A 23026-nucleotide genomic window follows, 5' to 3' on the forward strand; every position below is an offset into this window, starting at 1 on the left:
TCTAATTCTTTACAGTCCTTTATCCATATCCTTTGCTGCTTTTAAGCAAAAGATTTTGCTACTCCTATGGGAGCTCTCACTTTCTAAATCCAAAATCAGAGGTACGGGCCATTGTAAAGTCTTTCTTTAATCGTTCTTTGACACAGTGTAGGAGGTTAAAAGCTGCTGCGAGAGTAACTCTTTATCTAAGGTGAAATGCAATGGGATGCTTAAAGAGAAGAAGTAGGGATACTGAAATTTTGAGAACACCAATATTTCTACAACTGCTTGTCCCTGAGGAAATATACTGCATTTTATGCTATGCGTAAGGTAGACCTCTGAGACTGCTGAGATACCTTAATAATGACATCAACTGTTGTCAACAACTGGGTTGCAAACTTTCCTCCTCTACAGAGGAAGCTGAGAAAAGAAAGCTTGGAAGTTTGTTTTGCTCAAGGAAGCTAAATTTCAAAGACTTCAAAGGCCTGTTTGGCAAACTTTCTTAATATGACTATTCATTTACTTTACTTACAGATTTAGAAAAAGCAATACAAGTGACAGCTCGGTCAAAAAACCCCATTCCGATGACATGCAGTGTATTCAGAGTTACTGAATCCCAGACACGCACGTGTGGTGGCAGTTGCTAGAAAACAGACACAGAAAAAACAGCTGAAACAACGGTGGCGAAAAAAAAAAAAAAAATCAGGATTTTAAAAATGAGAATGCATGCAAAAAAAAACCATTTTATCACAATTTTAACATATGAAAATTATCAGAACTTCTCTAGTCACCCACGTAAGCACAGATACCCTACAAACAATTTGCTGATTAACGTGCTTAGGACCAGTATCTGGGACTGACTATCCGGAGGGTACACCACATCAGGTCTCACTGATCTCTGTTAGTTCACTGAAGTTAATGGGCACCGAGACATTCTCCGTTAAGTGAAAATTGTTGATGACCTTGCGACATGGGACTTACTGGTAGGTCCAGGATTACCAGTTGAAAGTGTAGCAACCGCGATAATTCTGGTCAATGTCAAAAAGCAAGCGCAACAAAAAGATTAACAATTTCTAAAATGTAATTAAATTCAGCGTCATAAAAACGGCCGTAGGAAAGAACTGTACAACTGTAATCAGAACTAGATTGTTTTTTGTACGTGAAATTCAAGCTATACATAGTGGCCCCAGATCAGCTCCTTATGAAAGCTGAATGGTTTCCCCTCCTTCCCCTCCAGCTTTGACTTCTACACCCCAGACAGCCCCGCGCAGCTGAACCTCTGGAGACAGCAATGCTTCTCAAGTCCACTAGAGGGCAACCCCAGGAAGTACTTGCTGATGTAAGTTTTATTTTAAAAATAGTTAGGAGTTTAATACAGTATCATCGACCTTTGCAGGAAAACAACAAAGGCCGTGGTTTACTTCCTTTTTCTCCCTGCCCTTTCAAAGGAAAGGAATATGTTTTATTACAGTGTCATGGACATCGGTCTTTCTTGCTCATAAGTAGTGAAATTGCCTTTTAGCAAAAGGACAAGCAAAAGGACAACAAAAATATTAAAAAAAAAAAAATATATATCAAGCCCCCCCCAGTACCTCAGTTATATAAATGGCTTTTATATAAGCTTACCTGTACACTGCATTCCCCTCGAGCACAGACATCACAACTTTAGATTTTATTTCACAGATACAATGGTAATTGTATTTATGAAGTTAAAAAAATTAAATACCAGAGATTTCTCCAACACACAATAAAATGAATAGTTTATGTTACTCAACTAAGTTATCTTTACATAAACCCTATATTGCCAAACTGGGATTTTGTTTTCCTCATTTAAAGTAGTTACCGTACTGATAATCTTTTTTTATCCTGAAGTTCTTCTTTGACATCTACCAAAATTTTTGCAATAGTCTGGCTGTGACATAAGCTGCATACTCTGCTGAGTAACTTCTTCCTCGTGCTTTTCCTGCCTCTGCTTGTACCCATTCCTTCTCACTTGTCTTAGCTCTTTGGAGCAACGTTCATCTTGCTCTGTTCAAATAAATTCCTAGCCTACAGCTAAGCTTTACAATAATACAGGTAATAATAGAGAGAAAAATATTCTTGCATAGATGATGGCAAAAGTAAGATTATTATTTTTTTTTGAGCAAACAACTCAAAGCCATTCTTATTTGTACTTTGCTTTTGGTAGCTGTGGTCAGAAATGAAGTGGTACAGTGTACGATTTAATCTCTGCTGCTTCTCCTCCTCTTCCCCACACCCATCTGCCCTCCCAGGTCTCCTTTGTAGCCTCATCCTTCCATGTCTCTTTTGGACACCAGCTCCAAATTTACCTTCAGTCTAGGTAAGTAATGGAACCAGAAACCACTGACCGATCTTGATAATGGAATTGGGTAACTTTGATATTGTGCTATAGGAACTCTCAAATAAAGTTTTGCTTGCGGTTCAGTCCTAAAATGTAAGGCCCATTTAACTACAACATGGAAAGAATACAGCATGTATCTTCTGGATAGCATATTCTTGTGAAATACAATCGATTATATGTCAGCAAAACAGTCACTCACTTTTCCATCCTTGGATGTCCCTGCAACTTGACCTGTTGCTATAGTGATCCTATCAGGATGGACAGCCAGGCTAAAGAAAAGAAAGAGAGGCCAAACTTAAAGCCATTTATTATCTATTTCATCAGACTTTTACTTAAGCCTGTAATAAATAGTCTGATTTTAGTCATAAGAAACAGAGCATACATGTAAACGTTTTAAAAATATAAAAACAGAACCGACAAAGCAATTCTTGTGCTCTTTTATTAGAAAAACCTGTTCCCTTGTGAGCACGGCAATAATTTGCTTAAGCCCTAATACCGCAAAGCACGTATCAAACAAGCCTCGGTCTTACTTATGTTGGGATTCATCTCACCTAGATTTAAAGTGATGGCAGTGTATAAGGAGTTTACAATTTGCGCTAGTTATCTAACTTCAGATCTCTCTAATCAGAAGCTGTAGAGACCTGGTCAGTAGGGTCAATGCTGTCTAGCAACAATCCTCCAGAGCAAATGTACGTGTATCCACTCCAACGTTGCTCTTCAGACTGTACTGACCAGATATTCAGCAACTCTTAGAGAGAGATACCAACTTGTCACTAGTATTTTTGAAAAGGTTAACAAATTCCTTCAGTAAGCAACAACTAGGATACAGAAAATAGGAATTGAACAATGTGATTGCTAAAATTGAAACTGAGATTTTTGAAACTGTAATGAACCTTAACTAACATCTCTAAGAAAAAAACAACCTAAACTTTGTATTATAACCTGGAGTACAGTCTACTTTTGCCCTTAATTCTTTTTTCCACTGCAGCTGCTTTGCATACAGTTCTAGAGGCAAAGTGCCCTGCACAATGAACTGTGGCAATAAGTGGTTCAGCTTTACAATGCAGAAAGGTATCCTCTTTCTAAGGAACCTGGAAGCTTTGAAATATCTAGAGTCAGAACACTCGAAAGAAAGAAATGAGACGGAACAGGTTCGAGTTTAAAATCTCCCTGTAAAACAACTAGATTATACAAATCATTCAATTTTATGAAACATGCTGACAATGCAACCAGATCTGGTTACCAGGTTTACTTTGGGCTTTTAAGGACAATAGGTGTTTCATAATGCTTAATCTAAAGAAGGGATGTCAAGCTCATTTCATACATTAGGGCCCATCAGATAATCCGGGTGCTCTTTTTCAGCTACACTCAGCAAGCAGGCAGATACCCTCAAGATAAACCATGTGTTTATTTAGATTTCAATTCAACAATACTGATGTTTCCCAATATCTAGTATCCTCTAGGCTTGAACACAGCTCAATCCCTTTGAAGCCCAAGCTGGCACACCTGCATGGTGGCAGATAAACCAGGCTGCTCAAGACTAGGACACAGCATAGCTGCCATGATGTAGACATGCCTGAAGACTACCAGGATGACCACAGATGAGATTAAAACTGTTTCATTGGTTAGATTGAGCCTAAAGGACCTGTATTTGGCACCCAGACCCAGGTGAAGATGACTAATTCAATCCTACTTAAAAAGGGAAAGGAGAAGAGTCTGAAGAAGTTAATGTTAAATCATCCTAAAAAGAGAGTAATGAAAATGAGTAGATCTACAGATTAAGTCAGATTTCTACTTTTCTGGATTCTCAATGTAAAAAGTATATTAAATACGGAAAATAAATTTTCACAAGTAAATCTGAGGAGCGAATGTTAGCAACTCAGAGAAACAAGCAGTAACTTGGAGAACGTCAATACAGCAATGGCATATAGCCACATCCAAAGGGGGCAGCACAGACTTCAAGGCAGGTTTTCCCCGCAAACTCAGGCTCTGTTAAGGACATATTTGGATATCCTCAGGTCTGTGCCATCACATCCTTACAGCAGTTCCTTCGTGCACTGACTACATACAGCTATAACAGACATCTGATATCTTTACTATGACTACAGTCAGACATTTATTTGATTGTGCGAACACATTGTCAGGCATAAGGACCCAACTTATGCATGACTTAGAAGGTAAATCACTTGAATTTTCAAAACTATATTAAAAGAACGACACATTACCTCCCAACTACTGCTTTATGAAGAAAAAAGAAGGGTTATTAGGTGACTTACCACTTCACATCATCATTATGACCAGTGTAATGTCTCTGAAGCTGCTCTTCAACATTGAATAACACAACTACAGATGCGATGAAATATACGGTTTCGCCCGTTGGAAGAAGATAAAGGTTACTGCGGCAGTCCCGACCCCTATATCCATAGCTAGCATGTTGGTCAAGCTACAATAACATTATCTACCGATTAAGAATGTTACAAATAAAGAAAAGCAAAATAGATTTTCTGCTCCTGCATTTCCTGGAGTCGGCATCTCTTGGCTTGAGCACGGCTTTAGCACTTGACAGCCTTCAGAACGCCCTCCCTTACTACAGTAGAGAGCTAAAGCAATTCACAGACTTTGAGTTACTGGAAACCTACATGTCCTAGAAAATACATGGTAAAGACGACATGAATTTGTAGAAAAACTATCCCTTTAGTATCCTCTGGAACTTACTAAATGCCAGAGTAAGGCAATATTAATTTTCTCTCAAGTGTATTTACTATTTACACTGCTCGACTAATTAAAATAAAAATTTAGACTTGATGGAAACGCTAATAAGTCATTCGGTACATCTCCCTGCATTACATTAGGATTGATTGCATTACCCTGTGTGCAAGTTGATTGATTTCATTATTCTGGGCATTACCAGCCAGATGGATATGAAACCGTAAAAAGGTTGCGTCATCCGTTCCAATTTATTTTTGTAGTATTTAAAAGGCAGTGGCCCAGATTCTGATGCTAGTCATATCAACACTAATCTAAAATTAATCCAATGAAATAACTGGAATTAATCCAGAAATAATCTCATTTAGACCAAATGTTAATTCAGCCAAATTATGTAGCTTTATTCTTCTGAAGAGTCATTAGGGACTACAACTATTTTGGCTTTCCTTTTTTATGGGAATAGAGAGAAACAGCATCAGCAGAATCTTGGCAAAACAGAAGTGCATTCTAATTCAGTCAAAACAGAGAAACTGGCTGTGATAAATAGAGAGAGGTACTGAAACCCCAATTATATGATATTAAAAAGATACTCGGGCACTATTCTCTATAGTCAATGATAACTCAGTCAAACTAAAATACGTTAACATTATCCAAGAAGAAAGGACTATAGTTATCGTACTTCTAAAACTGGAACTTAAATACAAGCTTGCTGATTTTTTGTCATAAATGCAATAGAAGTGGTGCTGCACAGCCAACCACCAAAATGTGCATTCAAAAATAGAGCTTTTGGACACCCAAATTGAAGTATTTCAGCCAAAGTCCTTTCAAGTTTCAGATATTCAAATCTGAAGACACGAAAACAACCAATATCCTCAAATTACACAGCATTTAATACCGATTTTGAATCGGTCTGTAAAGGTTAGTTACTACTCTAGATTGCAGGACAATGCATTATTTGTTTAAATTTCTTTTTCTCTATAAGGCCAGATACCATTACCAACTGAAGCCAACAAAATGTTTCCCTCGTTCAACAATATATACTCAATTTTATCATAACCTAGCAGTTGAATTTAGCATAAGGAATTCAACTTTTTAAAAAAGTGATGTAAAAACGCTATACAGACATTCATAAGGCACAAATCTCTGTGCATAAAAATAGCTATTAAATAGGAAAGATTACATTCTTTAGCGAAAATCTCCTTTCTTTACAATTCTTCCTGTGAGGAACAATGCCGTATTCAACCCTTCGCATGATTGCTGTTGTCAAACACTCAGTTTCTTTCTATCAGCCTTTTTTCTCAGATGTAAACTCCTGGGGTTGATCTCTCCTTCTCCTCACTGTTTCCCACACTCGGATTCAGTGGCTCCACTTGGATTTGGCGAGTTGGCACTTCAGGGAATGTTATCTTGACCTCTTCTTTTTATTTGGCCGGCAGTCTTTGTTTCAAACCTCCCGCTTGCCAAAGGAGCTGGTCTCAAACGAATCTTTGCAGACCACCGCTCCCACCCCTACGTCCCCAGTGCCAATTTCTTGCTCAGGTTTTACCACCTCTGCTCCAGCCCTCCCTCACACTTCATCACTCAGCGTTTCTGTTTCTTTGTGTCTGAATGTATCTGACGTGGTCCGAATCTTTTTCGGTTTACCCAGATACCTGCTAATGTGATTATAAAACCCCTTCATGATTCAGGTATGCCCTGAAATCTACACACATCAGATTTTATTCTTTCTGTTCCCCATCATAGTCTGCTTTCCCCTTTCCATTTGTGCGTCTCGCCTCCGGTATCTTGTTTCTCTATCCCCCTCCTTACATTATAAAGCATTTCTGGCTGTAATCCCACAGCCAGGCTGATTTGTCCACTACAAAGATGTTTTCTCCTACTCCAGTTCTGTCTCCCTCCAAGCCAACAGCTCGGCTCCTCCAACTTAACTGGAATGAATGCCTGCAATATCAGTTGGGTTTCTGCTGTCTTTGTCTCTCTCCTTAAATTATTTTAAGCTTTTCTCCCCAGCATTATGATCTGTAAACTGGGCTCTGGGCTTTGTTTGGTTTTTTGTTGTTGTTGTTTGTTTGTTCGGTTTTGTGTTTCGTTTTGTTTTTTTTTAAGCCTGCTATATACCCAGTCATTGGTGTAACTTTTCAGTATGGATATCATGATTGGGTTCAACTGCAAAGAAATTAAAATCTGAAAAACAACACAGAGTATTTTAGCACACAGAGTATTTTTAGAAAAATATGTTTCCTCCTCAGTAACCATTCAGAGTTAGTTAGACCACTTTATTAATTCATACCTTTTCTATTCATAGACAACCTTTATATATAGGATTCTGCTGGGTACACAGACACACACCTGGAAGGACATATGAATATTGAAACTAAAAATAATACTCCATCTGGCAAATATTCAGTCATTTAAGTAAGCTTAAGTGAAAAACTAATGAGACCGAAATCATGACATACTCTAATTATCGTTTCTTATAATAGTCTGAAATATTAACTTCAGCTTCCACCTACTCACTGCTAATGACAATCTGTTTTGTGTTGTGGTTGGGTTTTTTGTTGTTTCAGCAAGCATCCCAACACTTTCTTCTGTATCGTCCTCAGGCCCCTTAAGCAAGGGGCACCCTACAAGTGTAAGAGACATCATTCAATTCTGGTGTGATATACGGTGAGAGCCTGTACAACAATTAGATGGAAAAATGCCGCAAGCAGTATTTATCACTCTAATCTCAGCTGTTTTATTAATTTTGTGGACTTTTTGTTTTTTAATTCATCTTCAGTTATTTCTGTATGCATTATCTATGCAGTTCCATCAGAGTGGGGTAGAACCCACAGGCTCAGCTGCAATAGGAATAAAAAGAATGGTTACTAAATCTGTCATTAATCTCTTGTGAATACAATGGGACTTTTGGAAACTCTCTGTGTGCATTCTGAAACCACATGCAGTTCTATTTATAAAACTTCGAAAAAGACTATATGCAGCCTGTCTTCTTTTTTATGAAGACAAAGCAACTTCCTATTTGCACTCTTTGGGACCAAAAAAAAGTTTTTTTCTTAAAATAGAAAACCTTACGAAGACTTAATCTCTCTAAAGACAGTGGATATTACAAAATAGACTCAGATCTTATTGTGTTTCCATTTTATCTTGAATCATCTATTACATATACTAAGAGTATACAAAAACGAAATGTAATTTCTTTTTTTCAATAAAGAAAATATCTTCTCATATATAAAAGTGAAACATGAAAATTTCTGCATATAAGAAAACACTGATGTCTTTCAAGTTAGAATTCTGTAATTATGTCCACCCACAGAAGTCAGTGGAAAATTCTGGCTGTTCACTATTTATGGTGCTTAAATACAGTTTAAAATCTAAATTCAAACATTTTATATATGATAGCACATGCATTTTATTGCTAAACACTTATCAATTGCACAGTGCTATTTAATTCAGGTCTTATTCAAGTACTGAAGTTGATTATATTATCCTCTAAAGGACAATGGGGCACATTTTATAAAACACAGTTTAAAACAATAAACTACTACTCAGAATCAGCAAAAAAACCTGAGCTTGTTTTATGTGTACTATAATTAATAATCACAGCTCACTACATCCTTACAATATGCGTAGTTTAATCTTTAGTTAATTAGCATGCTTCAGACTTAACCTTCAGGCAACATTTAAGCAAAACCTTTCTTAAGCTGCTGCCCTGTACTTCACAAGGTGCAGAACAGCAGCCTCAAGAAATTAACATCTATATCAATGGAATGTCACTTCACTAATGAAACAAACCCTATTAATAGAGATCTTAATTTTGCTATACTTTAGCTCAAAAATTATCTAAAACAAATCATTAAGAAATGATTGCTTTCCAGTAGTCCTCTAGCACAGAAAGGATACACCCATTCCAGTTTAAGCCTCTTGGCTGGTAGTTCTACTTTTGCTTCCAAATTGTAAGATTCCACTTGCTCTTTGGGCATGTACATGGTAACAGGACGTCCACGAAGAAACATTTTTACGTATCCTTCCTCTACAAAAGGTCAGAAATGTTTAGTGTTACACAAAAAACACATCAGTGGAGAACTCCAGTGCTCCTCCATCCCTTCCCACTTAACAGTTTGGTGTGTTACAATTACAGAATGACATGCAATCTCAAACTTAGGAACTAAGCAGGGTTTGGTTTTTTTTTTTTTCCTAAATCATAATCATTAAGCAGATTTTTTTTAAACATACAAAGTCCCTTTTTCCTCTAAGTATTTTGAGCAGCAGAATTAGAACAATGTCATGAAGAACTACAAACGGAAAGTACTGAAGTAGAAACTTTTTTTTGGTGAAAAATAATCTTACAATATTATGTTTCTTAAATATTAAAAATAAAAGGGAAAAAAAATCAAAGATTACAATTAACGCAGAAATGCCACTTAAAATTAATTTTATTTTGTAATCAATATTTACAGTGGAGCATCAGCATCTAAAGTATTTTCCAACACTCAGTCGCATTCTTTGCATCTCAGTGTAAAGGTATGCTTTACACTTGATACAGTGTTAGAGATACATTCGAAATGAGGAACACAAACAATTAGTAAAAGGAATCATGCTGATGTACATGCAGAAAAGATATGTGCTTTAAGAATTACTAAACATTGAAAAAGGAATGACAACATTGACAGCACATTGAAAGAAAGGAAAATGACATACAGGAGAGAAGCTACAAAAACTGAATTGGCTGACAGAAGTAAACATTTCTAGAAGAAAATACTAAAAATAATGTGTTGAACTGGTAAGAAATATTTTGGGGGAAGAGAAGCAGGGATTAATAACAGATCTGGAAGTACTGACTTGGGGACTTCATGGGGCTTATAAAACTAGGAGATCTGGGAAATGCCATGAAGGTCTGACTAGGACTTTTGGGAACTGGCAAGGCCAAAGTGGGTGTCCTGTGAACTTCTGGTGAAGTTTGTCCAGATTCAGAACGTGCTGGCTCTTGCTGCTCCATCGGCAGATCAAGGGGTTCAGCCTTGTTCTCATGCGAATCAAGCAGTTTTGGAGTCAGTGACATCTGTAGAGTTACTAGACAGAATAATCGTGGGCACAGAGGAAATGGAAGGGCAGAAGTAACAAAATCATGTAAATGAAAAAAATTATACAATTTAGGACTGTTAAAGATTATGCTATGAATTGTTAAGTATCATTACAACTATACCGTTAATTTTTTAATTTGAAACCTAAGGCTTTATTTTAATTGAAAATATGCATATGCTACAAATTCTGATTAAATGAATAAAAATTACTGGTTGAACAAACAAACATTATAGCTATGCTGTATTACCTAGATATATGCGTATTTTGCCTTTAGACTAATTCATTTGGGCAAAAGATCTACCTGATCTGTCACAGTAAAGTTACAGCTAGGGCCCTCGAGCTTCACTTACAGAATTCATAGACATATAATGAAAACAACAGAAAACTGAATGCTAAAAAGAAGCAATAATAATGGTGAAATAATGGTGACAGATGGTTGGAGCTTAAGATGCCTGTTAAAACGCTGCAACTGTTTTAAAAAATCTACTCCAATAGATCTGTATGGGAAAATAAACTATAGAGCATTAAATAGCAGAGCATTACAGCACTATTTGCATGCGCATGCAGCATCTATTTAACGAGCCTGAAACACATGCCAATACTACTGATACTGGTGCACTGGAAGTCAATAGATTTTCAGCAGTGACAACCACTGACTGTGCTTATCAAAGGCTGGGAATGAACAAAAGTTTAATTCATTGAACTGCTTTTCTCACCTGAATCTTACAGGACTCATAAAACTTGCATTTAGTCATCTACAGTGGGAGTATTTGACCTAGTCACTCAAAACTCCTTTTTAGAGTAAACAGGGAGAAACACGTACTTTTGGACAAATTAATCACATTTTAAAGCAGATGTCCAAAAGCAAGTATAGTAAATTAAACCAAGTATATCATAATGCCTTCAGAATGCCTCTCTCTCTCTCCACTAACTATGAAAAGGAACTTAGGCTGACTAGGTCAGGCACAGAAATACATATTGTGTATTTATTGCTAACTTTTGGTAATATTAATTCCATCTGTACTCATTTTTGTACTCATTTGTACTCATTTTTGTTACTATTATAAACATATTATTTACATAATCAATCTACATCCCTTTCTTTGGACTTTTTGTAACTGCTTTTTTAAGACAGCAAAGTTCTACATGTGAAGATATAGATGTAAAGACAGACAATCATCAAACTACAAAGACAGACCAATGATGAAACTTAAAGACAAATGTATCTTTTACATCTGCAATTTCGTAAATTTGAAATTGTTGAAAGCCACTGCAAAAATTAACAGTTACTGAACTGAAATAAGAAGGCACGTGAATGCTGGTAGGATCTGCAAAGGAGACCGCTACTGATTGCGGGCATAAAATCGTACAAAGAATACACAGAGGCAGAGACTCTCCAAAAGACTTTCTTTGCTTTGTGAAATTTTAGATTTGTTGCAAAGCTGAAAGATGCTGATTAGTGGAAAAACTGTTAGGATTTAGCTATCTCTAAAAAGCAAGACAAATCTGTGATTCTATCACAGACATAAACATGCATCAAAAATGTGCATATTTACGCTATAGTTTAGCTACAGCTTTAGAAAACAACACAGTAAGTTTACCAAATATAACTCTGCTTTATGACATTGAGCAAAAAGCACTGAGAAATTAGTTGGAGGCCTAGGTCTGCTTATTCAACATTTAGAAAAATCTACAGTCTACTCAGTAAGAAAAAGCAAGGGGAAAACCAAGGCTTCTATAATCATGTTAGGCTACCAGCGAAACAGCCAACAAAGGGGCAAGTTCTATATGAATTTCAGCAGAAGTGCAGAACACCATTTCAAACACAGTGAACATCCACGTGTTGCCATATAGCTCTCTCAACATATTTGTTCTAATTCAAATTCTTCTGAAAAAGTCCACGGGGATCTAAATTATAACCCGTTATTATTATTAAAGTGCACCTGAGGGTTATAATTCAGTAGACTGTATAATAGATGGTATTTGGACTCGATGATCTTAAAGGTCTTTTCCAGCCATAACAGTTCTGTAATATTTTTGTTTCATTCAAAAGAAGTAGGAAAGTTTTAACATTGCAAAATGTGCGCAAGTTAGAAAATAGCTGTTTACACATTGAGCTTTTATCCCACCAGTACCATTTTGCTTCGAGAGCTATGAGGTTTTGGAAGTGAAGCCTACCTTTGCAGTGTGTCACCCGGCGCTTCCCTTGTGATTACAGAGACAGAGACAGAAGGGCTAGATAAAGATGTGTTTGAATACAATCAACTCACTAATTACCTGCTCTACCGGCTTTCCCGTTGTATTCTGCTGGAGACTAACCTGGTACTTGACAGAGAACACTGAGCCATACTCCATGCCATACGTTGGGTAACTATAGCCAAAACCCTTTTCCTCCAGCTAGGGGCTCTGTTTAGTTCTTCTGTCAATAAAATACTAGCCTAAGCTCCGTTATGCAACTAGATGCTTCAAGTAAGTAAAATGCCAATTGTAACTCTGAGAAAAAATCATTAATTTCAGTAGGAATTTTGCCCAGGCGAGAAGGGTAAAAGTAGTGTCACATCTGTTTAATTACTGATCTTTATCTATGGGGAAAGTGCCAGAAGAAAAATTATTCCAAATACCTTCGCTTACATAGTGCAATGGAAGGAGAAACGTCTGCAAGAAAAGTATATTCTGTGCGAATTGGCAGTTTTCTTTTTCTAAATCAACAGTTTTCATGAAAGGGATAAGCACCGTGATTGTACTGTCACAAGAGTCTTCAGTGCTTACTTAGTTTTATGTATTATTGAGTTCAAAATGAATTACACTAAACCTTAAAGTATGGCTTAAAAGCTTTGTTGGATGGTGGTCAATCACTGCAGTAAACAAAAAATTTTCTACTTTTTCAGCTTAATGTATGATTACTGTTACAGAATTATACACAAAAATAATATGATACATCTGATAAATCAACAGGGTTTTTTCCTTCCTTATTTTGCTAAAAGAAAGCTTTTATTTTAGTTGTCCTTGCTTTTTCAGAACGAAAATAACTGTCATATATACTATTCAGCTCCGTATCTCTCTCGAGATTGTTCAAAAGTCCGTAACTGTCTAATAACAAGGACAAACTCTGCTTTCACTTATACCTACTATTTCACTTTCAAAATCTTTTGCAGGGATAATAACTAGGTAGGAAAAAATTAAAGTGATTTTCAAATTAAAGATAGACTTTCAAAACTGTAGTAACAAAACATCAGTTTTATTTGTAAGTTGACAAATTTTATTACAAGGCATTGGGACAGATATGGCATTCTTTAACAGTAGTTGAGGGCTCCCTTTTATGACTAAATTAACATGCTAGCATCACAGCTGGAACTTGGCATATGCTTTAATTAACAAAACCTTAATACTGCTTTGAAAGGGAAGAAATATTTGGGGTAAGAAGACACGGCCTTTTTCTTCTTTGTCTTCTTACAAAGAAACCTAACCTTAAAATAAACCTATTTGGCCAATAAAAACTAGAGCAAACTGATCAACTTTTTTAAAATATGTCACCAGCAGCCTGTAAGTATCATGTTTAGATTCCCAATACCAGTTTCTAGGCATCCACAAGAAAAGAAAAAAAAACCAAACTACTATGTTCTCACAGTTGTTATCTGCTTAAAAATTGTAAAAGTTCCTACCTGCACTGAACATTGGTTCCTTGGGTTTGCTGTGAAAAATAATGAAGAAATTTCTATTTTAAAAAGCATGCACATACAGTCTGCACATATAAAGGTACCAATATAATAAAAAATTAAAAACAGAATACAAAAGATACAAAATATTTTTGTATGTGTACATATAAATAAAAATACTTATTCCATTCAGTTATCTACACGGTAAATCCCCAGGCAGGCAAGTTAAAACCAGTATACATTGTGTTTCCTTGATGGCAGATATTAAACTTTTTATTCCTTAATTCTCCTTACATTCTCAAAACTATAGATTTTCCTCTACTAACTACCAGATCCTCTTCCCTTGCACAGTTAGTCCAGTTACAGGAAAATACAGAAACTGGTCATGAGTAGCTGCATCAGTTTTCGTTTCCGGTCAGTGAGATCTGTTACTCCAAACCAGTTTACAATCATAATAAAAAGCTAGAAACGTATCCTTAACTACAAAATCTCTCTGCGTATGAGGAGCAGGGGTACTACTGTCACAGTGTATGTGTGGGTGTTTGCTCCCTTCATGGCTTTGCTCTCTCTGGCTTTACGGAGCAAACCAAAGTTGGAATCCTGCTTTTCCAAAGACTTCACGCAAAACAGCCCAATTGTTTCTTGGTGAATGGCAGTACTTGCTAAAACCCAAAAAGCACATATCAACCATGACTGAAGAAACGTCTTCTCTTTCTCGCTGCGCTGCTGCCTGGAAGACAACCTGAAATCAGTTTCTCTCTTTGCCTTGAGAAAATATTTGGCAAAACCCATGAAGCGTGTGGAGAAGGAAGCGGTAGGAAAGCTGAGGAGCTCTCTGCATAGTACTACCCTGGCCAGAAAGAAGCAATTTTTTTTTTCAAAAAAGGCCAACCATCTCTTTGTCCTTTGCCCCTGTGTAATTAGGCTTGAGGGTGTCGTTTCTGATAAAGCATGAAGGGGATACAAAGCTATATTATACGCAGTTCTTTTTCCTCCCAGTTCCATTTTCTCTCTATTCAGTAAAACTTTTGAAATATCAGATTACTGCTGTATGTTTCTTAGGGTGATCCCAAAAGGGTCAAAAGCCCTGTTGTTCTGACAGGGAATGCTGAAGCACGAAGTATCCCTAGAGCTGCGATGCCGTCTCCGCATCTGTTCCTAGACTACAGCGGGCAAATAAAGAGAAACCAAGAAAAGAAATGAAACTGGGTTGGATTTTTGCACACAATTTTTTCTAAACATGAAATATTCCCTCTCTCTACATTAGAAGTTTTAGCAAATCATTTTACAGTATTTTTCCTTTTGCCTTGATTTGACAGTTATACTGGGAATAATACATTTACTTAAAGATAAAAGCAAACCAAACCAAAACAAAACCAATTCTACTCATCCTACCCACCAATTTAGCAACTTTTCATAATATCAGCCTCAATATTAATCACGCATCAAAATGCATGCTTCAAGCTGGCGTATCCAGCCAATCTCATCTATATAAATAGCACGATGTGTTGCCATTTTTAACACCAAGACTAACATTTTCTCTTATGAATGAAAATATTTTTAGAAAACAAAAACTTCATGGGACGGAGCACTAGTCAGAAATGGTGCCATATTCGAGACAAAAGAGTCCCCAGTTCTCAACAGACCATGCTGACTTACTCAAGCTAATCAAGCTAATGTGAAAGGCTGATTCATGACAGTAATAAAGCAAATCATGTGTACTTTCTAATTACATAAACCCTAACCACACACACAGCTCACAGCGCTGACTACCCTTTTTCTTTTTCGTGAACTTGACTCGCTTCCTACTTATCTAACCCTTAGGAAGGCTTACCCCTGGCTCGTAGCCACAGGGAGCTGGGACACCCCACTGTAGCATGGGAGATTACAGACATCTTCTTAACCCTTATGCTTAAAGCTTCTTAAACCAGCTTTGTTATAGCATTATGTTTTTGCATAACAGCCTACAACTCTATATACTTTGAAAAACAGTAATTTCACGATCGCCTTTTTACCTCCTGGCATGCATTCTGCTTTAAGCTTCATCTACCGGCCAGACATAGAATCATAGAGTCACAGAATATCTCAAGCTGGAAGGGACCCGTAAGGATCAATGATACAAATAAGTTATACTGGGATGCACCCGAGAGTGCTGAGGGAGCTGGCAGAGGTCATTGCTGGGCCACTCTCCACCATCTTTGAAAGGTCCTGGAGAACAGGTGAGGTGCCTGAGGACTGGAGGAAAGCCAATGTCAAAAAGGGCAAGAAGGAGGACCCGGGGAACTACAGGCCGGTCAGCCTCACCTCCATCCCTGGAAAGATGATGGAACAGCTTGTTCTGGGCGTCATCTCAAGGCACATGGAAGAAGAGAAGGCTATCAGAAGTACTCAGCATGGATTCACCAAGGGGAAATCACGCCTGACTAATCTGATAGCCTTCTATGATGGTGTGACTGGATGGATAGATGAGGGAAGAGCGGTAGATGTGGTCTACCTTGACTTCAGCAAGGCGTTCAACACAGTCTCCCACAGCATCCTCAGAGGGAAGCTTAGGAAGAGTGGGTTAGATGAATGGACAGTAAGGTAGATAGAAAACTGGTTGCAAGACAGAGCTCAGAGGGTTGTGGTTAGGGGCGCAGAGTCTAGTTGGAGGTCAGTGACGAGTGGTGTTCCCCAGGGGTCAGTACTGGGTCCAGTCCTGTTCAATATATTCATCAACAACTTGGATGAGGGGATAGAGTGCACCCTCAGCAAGTTTGCTGATGATACAAAGCTGGGAGGGGTGGCTGACACACCAGAAGGCTGTGCTGCCATACAGAGACCTGGACAAGCTGGAGAGTTGAGCGGGGAGGAATCTTATGAAATTCAATAAGGGCAAGTGTAGGGTGCTGCACGTGGGGAGGAATAACCCCACGCGTCAGTACAGGTTAGGGGCTGACCTGCTGGAGAGCAGCTCTGTAGAAAGAGACCTGGGAGTCTTGGGGGACAACAGGATGACCATGAGCCAGCAATGTGCCCTTGTGGCCAAGAAGGCCAATGGCATCCTGGGGTGCATCAAGAAGAGTGTGGCCAGCAGGTAAAGGGAGGTCATCCTCCTCCTCTACTCTGCCCTGTTGAGGCCACACCTGGAGTACTGTGTCCAGTTCTGGGCTCCCCAGAAAGACAAGGAACTGCTGGAGAGGGTGTAGCATAGGGCTACCAAGATGATTAGGGGACTGGAACACCTCTCTTATGAAGGACTGAGGGAATTGGGTCTCTTTAGTCTGGAAAAAAGACGGTTGAGGGGGGAACCTGATCCATGCTTATAAATACTTAAAGGGTGGGTGCCAGGAGGATGGAGCCAGGCTCTTTTCGGTGGTACCCAGTGACAGGACAAGAGGCAACAGGCACAAACTTGAGTATAGGAAGTTCCACCTAAACATGAGGAGGAACTTCTTTACCTTGAGGGTGGTAAAGCACTGGCACAGGCTGCCCAGGGAGGTGGTGGAGTCTCCACCTCTGGAGACATTCAAAACCCGCCTGGACACCTTCCTGTGCAACCTGCTCTAAGGTGTCCCTGCTCTGGCGGGGGGGTTGGACTAGATGATCTCCAGAGGTCCCTTCCAACCCTATGATTCTATGATTCTAATAAGGCCGTGAGTAGATGGTTAAGTAACATGTTCTTCCTCACTCTTTCACACATAGTTAGCTTTAGGAGGACAGCCTTTAGTCCCCAACGGACAGGATCACGACCATTTTTCTTCTAGTGCCATGACTCTTGTTTTATATTTTGCACAGTGGCCCAGCTACAGCAGGAAGCACGAGGCAAGCCTTTAGCCAGCCTCTCTCACAGGATAAGGACACGTTTCAAGGAGGTGAGAGCTGTGGTGCTGAACACCCTAAGGCAGCGCAAGACAGAAATCAGGGGAAACTCTCTAACCATACAACGATTGTTCCTGTAGTGGCATCAACATCACTAGCTCCACCTAAGATAATTTAACACACGCTCTCAATTAGTTCCTTTGGATACTTGCATATTATTTAAACATTGTATCACTTGTGTGCTGGACATCCCCCCCCCCCCCCCCCCCGAGTCCAAAGTCCGTGATTTCTGATCAATGCTGTTGCTCAACCCTTTGTGGCCTAACAAGTGCAGAATGACATAACCATCGGGTTTCTGGTAGAATAGTATGAAAAAAATAAAAATGCACCTCATTTACCATGATCAACGTTAGAGCAGAAACAAAACATTTTTGCAGATAACCACTACTTATATTGTAAGGTTTTTATTTCTCAGCTATCTTGGAATCCATTTTTCAAGTGTACAGTACCTCTAGGCAGCTGCTAGAAATCATCTCTTTCCTTAATTTAAATGAACAAACTAATTAATATTCTCACCTTCTTTCTTTAGTAGCTTTAACAAATAGCTAATTTCAGATAATTATCACCTTATACATGTAGCAGGAACTTGGGGATATCCTCAAAAAACAGATTTTGCAAAGCACTGTATTTATATTTTGACAGGTATATCTTCCATTGCACAACACAAATATTTCACCTTTGGGGGACTTGATCTAATGACATTTTTTTACAAGATAAAATACACAGAGAAAGGACGCTGCAGGATCATCATATGTTTGTTGAAACTTTTTCGAAAACCTACAGTAAATTACTACAGTAAATGGGAAACGTAATGACATTTCACCATTGGTAGGCGAAATATTCCTGTTCCTATTCCAGACACAAGTCTGTCTATCTAATTATGGAAACTTAACTTTTTAACAAAAACTTTCCATAAGAAATTTGCTTTGTTTCTGTAAGAAGGGTTTTTTTAAAAAAAATCTATGAGGTGACAACAAAAGGACTGTTGCCACAGTCTGATATGTGCAATAGAGTAGGAAGTCATACATATATGCAAAATAAAAAGTAAAACCTTAGAAAAATCCATCAGCTTCAAGAGGTCAATACAGCAAAGAGCAGCTCTTTTTAGTGACTTCACTGAGGCAATGTAGCAGCATGAAGTTATGCACTACTGCAACACTTCACAGAATGTCCAGTGTAAACTAAACCCAAACTTTTATCTTCTCAACAGTCCCTTCACTGGATATTTTTTTGCTTAATTTTGCCTTTTAAAACTTTCAGGCTCACTTGCTCCCGAGAGTTTTGATATTTGGGGTTCTCCTTCAGCCGTATTCTATCAGATGTATCAAGGTATACAATCCTTGTGCTGGAAGGATCTGAGATGTTTAGTAACAATTTTGTCTAAGTCTGCATATGCAGAAAGAGACATGGCTCCTAAGTAATACAATAAAATATTGATTTACCTCTCAAAAGTAGTATTTATTTATGGATTACTTAAAGAGTTAATGGCTACAGGTTTTTTCTTCTTTCCTTCTCTTATTATATTGCCTCTATCTTGACCTGTGAGTTTTCTCACTTTTGCTCTTCCTAGTCTTTTCCCCCATCCTGCTGGGGAAGAGGGAGTAAGCGGCTGTGTGGTGCTTAGCTGCCAGCTGGGGTCAACACACCACAACCAGGAACTTGAAGAAGTACATGTCAGGAACTTGAAGACCAAGGGAAACCACTACGATAATGCTAAAAGGCATGTTTGATAATTACAAACTTTTCGGGGAAACTCAAGGTTCTCACATTGTTTATGGTTTGGAAATAAGGCGAATAAATTTGATCTAAATTTGAAAACCTTTTCTAGTTTAAATGTTTTAAAATATATTTTTGCCCAACTCTTGGAGTTGTTTTTGTTTTTTTTTTAAAAGCAGCTCCCAATATTTGCTAAACTAGATAAACTAATTTCATTATTAGGGCAGTAGGCAAAGAGAGGAGGAGATAGCTATTTAGATAACATTACCTTTCACTGTTCTTTTTACCACTAGATGAACTGCTGGTGGATCCAGTGCGGTTGCGACTCCCTTTGGAATCTCCATAGCTTTCCCTCCGACCGCCTGGGGATACACGCTCAGCTGAACTGGTTCTCTTAACGGTGCTAATAAAAAAAGGAACAAGTTTTACAGTAGCACTTGTAAAAGCACATATCTGTAAGACAAATAGTTTTGAGAAACATAGTAAGTAGAATGCTGACCTTAAAAATAACTACAACTTTGTTTTTAATCATAACTTGATTTGGTAGAGAGCCTACAAAAGAGTTTTGCTGAGTACCTGGTGCAACAGAGACAAACATACTGCTTTTTCCGTATTCATAAAATAGAAGATGGGCTAAACCAATATCATAGATTAAGTTGTAATTTCTAATCACCAGGTCACATTTCAAATCTCTGACTACCACTCCACACTGAACTTCTGGGTTCTCTTAATGAGAAGCGAAAGATTTAAAGAGAAACAGGATTACCTGACACCTCCAGCCAGACTACAGAGAATGCCAAAAGTAGGTCAAAATTTGAGCACCAGCAAGCTAACTTTGTCTCTTCACTCAGTATCAATTATTCTGAATCATTCTGCAGTTCAAAGCTAGTTTTAACATACCCCAAAGTGCAATTAATGGTGAGCTAGCCTGCATTTTTTCATTAGCTTGTCAAAAATGTAGGCTTCCTACTTACATGCGCGAATGGATTAGGTCCCCCACCTCTCCTGACAAGGGGTTTCTCAAAAGCTTAAATCTTGCCTTACTCTCTCACTCTTCAACCATCCTTCCTGCCAAGATAGCTATCAGGGAGCTCTTGTATGACTTTATAGCACCCGTTAGACATCCAGCTCTCTTTGATGGAAAAACATGAGCCAAAAACACAAGCAGTATTATTTAGTAAGTTAAGAGAAGCCCACTCAGAGCTTACACCTAATAGGAGAAAAGTTATTGTAGTTACTCGTTAGTCCAAAACGCTTCTCCCTGAAGCGGCGTTTCCCAGCAGGAGAGGGAGCGGCTAAGGGTGAGGCCCGGAGCTGGGCGATGCTTTTCACTTTGCTGCACCCCCTGTGCAGCAGCGAGGCACAGGCAGCGGTACCCGGACCCAGGCAGCGGTACCCGGACCCAGGCAGGAGTCGTCCCCACAGCAGCAGCTGAACGACAAGACTCGGTGTCAGGGCCTCATTTTCCCCCATCCCAGTCCTGTGCCGTTTTCTCCCTTCCAAAGAGCAGAACGGAAACATCCCCACAACTAAACAACCACCTTCAGTGGCTCTCTCACCCCAGAAGCCATGGGCACCAATGATCGCTTTCAAGCTTACACCCTTCTACCCAAATCTCAACCACAAGCTGCCTCCTTCTGTGAAAACTTCAGTTCTTTCTGTTCTTACTCCTTCAAGGCCCAGTCTCATCCCAGTCACCCCTTTTACCATCCCCAGCCAGCTCCCCCTTGACCTCTGTACACCCCCAGGGATGCTCTGCTCATCATAAGGCTTATCTCAAGCATCCTTGAGGACTACTCCAAACCTCCCCATCAGCCCCTAGCAACTATGCCTGCCCTGTTATCCCAGTCAGCTCCTCAGGCTCTGTCCCAGTTTGTGTGTGGTGTAAGAAAGAGAAGCATTGGCTCTTCATAACTAAAGGAAATGAGACAGACTTTTCCATCTGGTCAAAAAATACTCAGCTTATCAACTGTACACCACCACTGAAACACTTAAAAAAATATATATGTGTGTGTGTGTGTATATATATTCTTGCTCCCATCCAGGGGGAGCTCCGCAGAGCAGATGCACGTTAAGTCGCATCTCAGATAACTTGACAAAAAACTTTCTGGAACATGCGATGGTAGGACAGATGTTCAGTGCTGCGTTTCTGTATTACAAACACACACAATTCAAATGATTAAACTGAAATATAAAAAATACTGTTTCTGTGGAGAGAGCGATGTAACAGAGCAAGCAGAATGCAAAGTTACACACAGGCATAGAACAAAATACATTCAGAAGAGAAGGAAAAAGGCCTTTTAAAGTAGTAAAAAGTAATTTAATTAGTAAAAAAAATGTAATTCTGTCTTCATTTCAGAAATAAGTGTCTTCTACACTAGCCTAACATTATCCAAGTCATCTCAATGTAAAATGCATAAAAAAAATCCTCTAGTAAATTAAATAAAATACTGTTAACATTTAACTGTTCTCCCTGCATCTTATAACATCATCCCGTTTAACTACTCCAGTTAAAAAACTAAAGCCTTGATATGGAAAATGTTTACTCCACATAAAACAGCTTTATTAGCATGAATCCTTCTACTACTTTATATACAGTACTTGCAAAAACATCCTCTTTGTGTGATTTTGCAGGATCAAACCTTTATTTTGGCATCTTCTCCTGGTTAAGGAAAAGAAGAGGCAATATCAGCCTACAGTGAAATTAAATGAAGGAAATCACCAAATTATACTAATGTTAGAAAAAAACGTCATTTGCAGAAGCAATTTTAAACTAATTTTACTGTTTCTTGGGATTTTATTTTTATAGCTATCAGCATTCAAAAGATTAACTGGTGGATAAAAAAAATGAATGATTGGGACTAAAGCTTAAAAGTGTAATGCTATCTTCTTTCTAAATAATGAAGTCTCATATCAGTATAAAAACTAATACAGGAACAAAAATCTTATGCTATCTTCTTTCTAAATAATGAAATCTCATACAAGTATAAAAACTACTTTTACCGCAGGAACAAAATTCTTTTAAACTCTTTTGGCTTACGTCCACTACTGCTTAACCTAATTAGAAATGCTATTTTCTGACAAATTTTATTTTAGACTTTCAGCAACAAAAACCCAGTGAGAAGTATTAGCAGGCGGTTGGAAAAGAGGATTATAACTCCATTATACTAACTCAGTTTTGGCGTATACACATTTTGGTCGCTATAGTGTTAAACAACAGTGGTTATATCCATGGCTACAGCAGATATACTATTACCTGAGGAGGAATTTGAAACAACAGAAAATATTCATTTAACTTACAGGTTTGTAAAAGTATAACTGGATTCCAGAATTTGGCTTCCACATTAGTGATATGAAAGGAGAGCATTTTCAATTATTTAAATAGATAACATTTGGTAATACAAATTTTAACTTGCTTAAGACAGCAACGTGTTCTAATGAAACACCCTTATAATAAAAATTGTGTTAGTTTAAGAGAATGGAGATACCATAGCTGAAATTACTATTATCTAAGTTTTGCAATGCATTTATCAATGATGAAAAAGTTTTAAACTAATACTTCTGAAAATGTTAAAAATGGGAATAATAGTTACAGTTCTAGCATGTTAATGCTTGTACTAAACCAGCCACTTTCTATGCGTTGAACCGAAACGGAAAGGAAAAG

General features: G+C 38.2%; 1 protein-coding gene across 1 annotated transcript in view; it reads right to left on the reverse strand.

Moving 5' to 3' along the window:
* EML1 (EMAP like 1) overlaps positions 1 to 23026 on the reverse strand; it is a gene marked incomplete at its 5' end in the record, with an annotated part of 56406 nt that overhangs the window by 21871 nt on the left and 11509 nt on the right. The window contains 7 exons of the mRNA XM_082485785.1: positions 512 to 622; positions 2541 to 2610; positions 4618 to 4767; positions 8948 to 9077; positions 12308 to 12334; positions 13792 to 13820; positions 19631 to 19765. Of these exons, the coding sequence (XP_082341911.1) occupies positions 512 to 622; positions 2541 to 2610; positions 4618 to 4767; positions 8948 to 9077; positions 12308 to 12334; positions 13792 to 13820; positions 19631 to 19765 (652 nt within the window). The remainder of the gene's footprint in view (positions 1 to 511; positions 623 to 2540; positions 2611 to 4617; positions 4768 to 8947; positions 9078 to 12307; positions 12335 to 13791; positions 13821 to 19630; positions 19766 to 23026) is intronic.

The sequence above is a fragment of the Vanellus vanellus genome (genome assembly GCF_965231255.1).
Source record: "Vanellus vanellus genome assembly, chromosome: 6".
NCBI lineage: Eukaryota > Metazoa > Chordata > Aves > Charadriiformes > Charadriidae > Vanellus > Vanellus vanellus.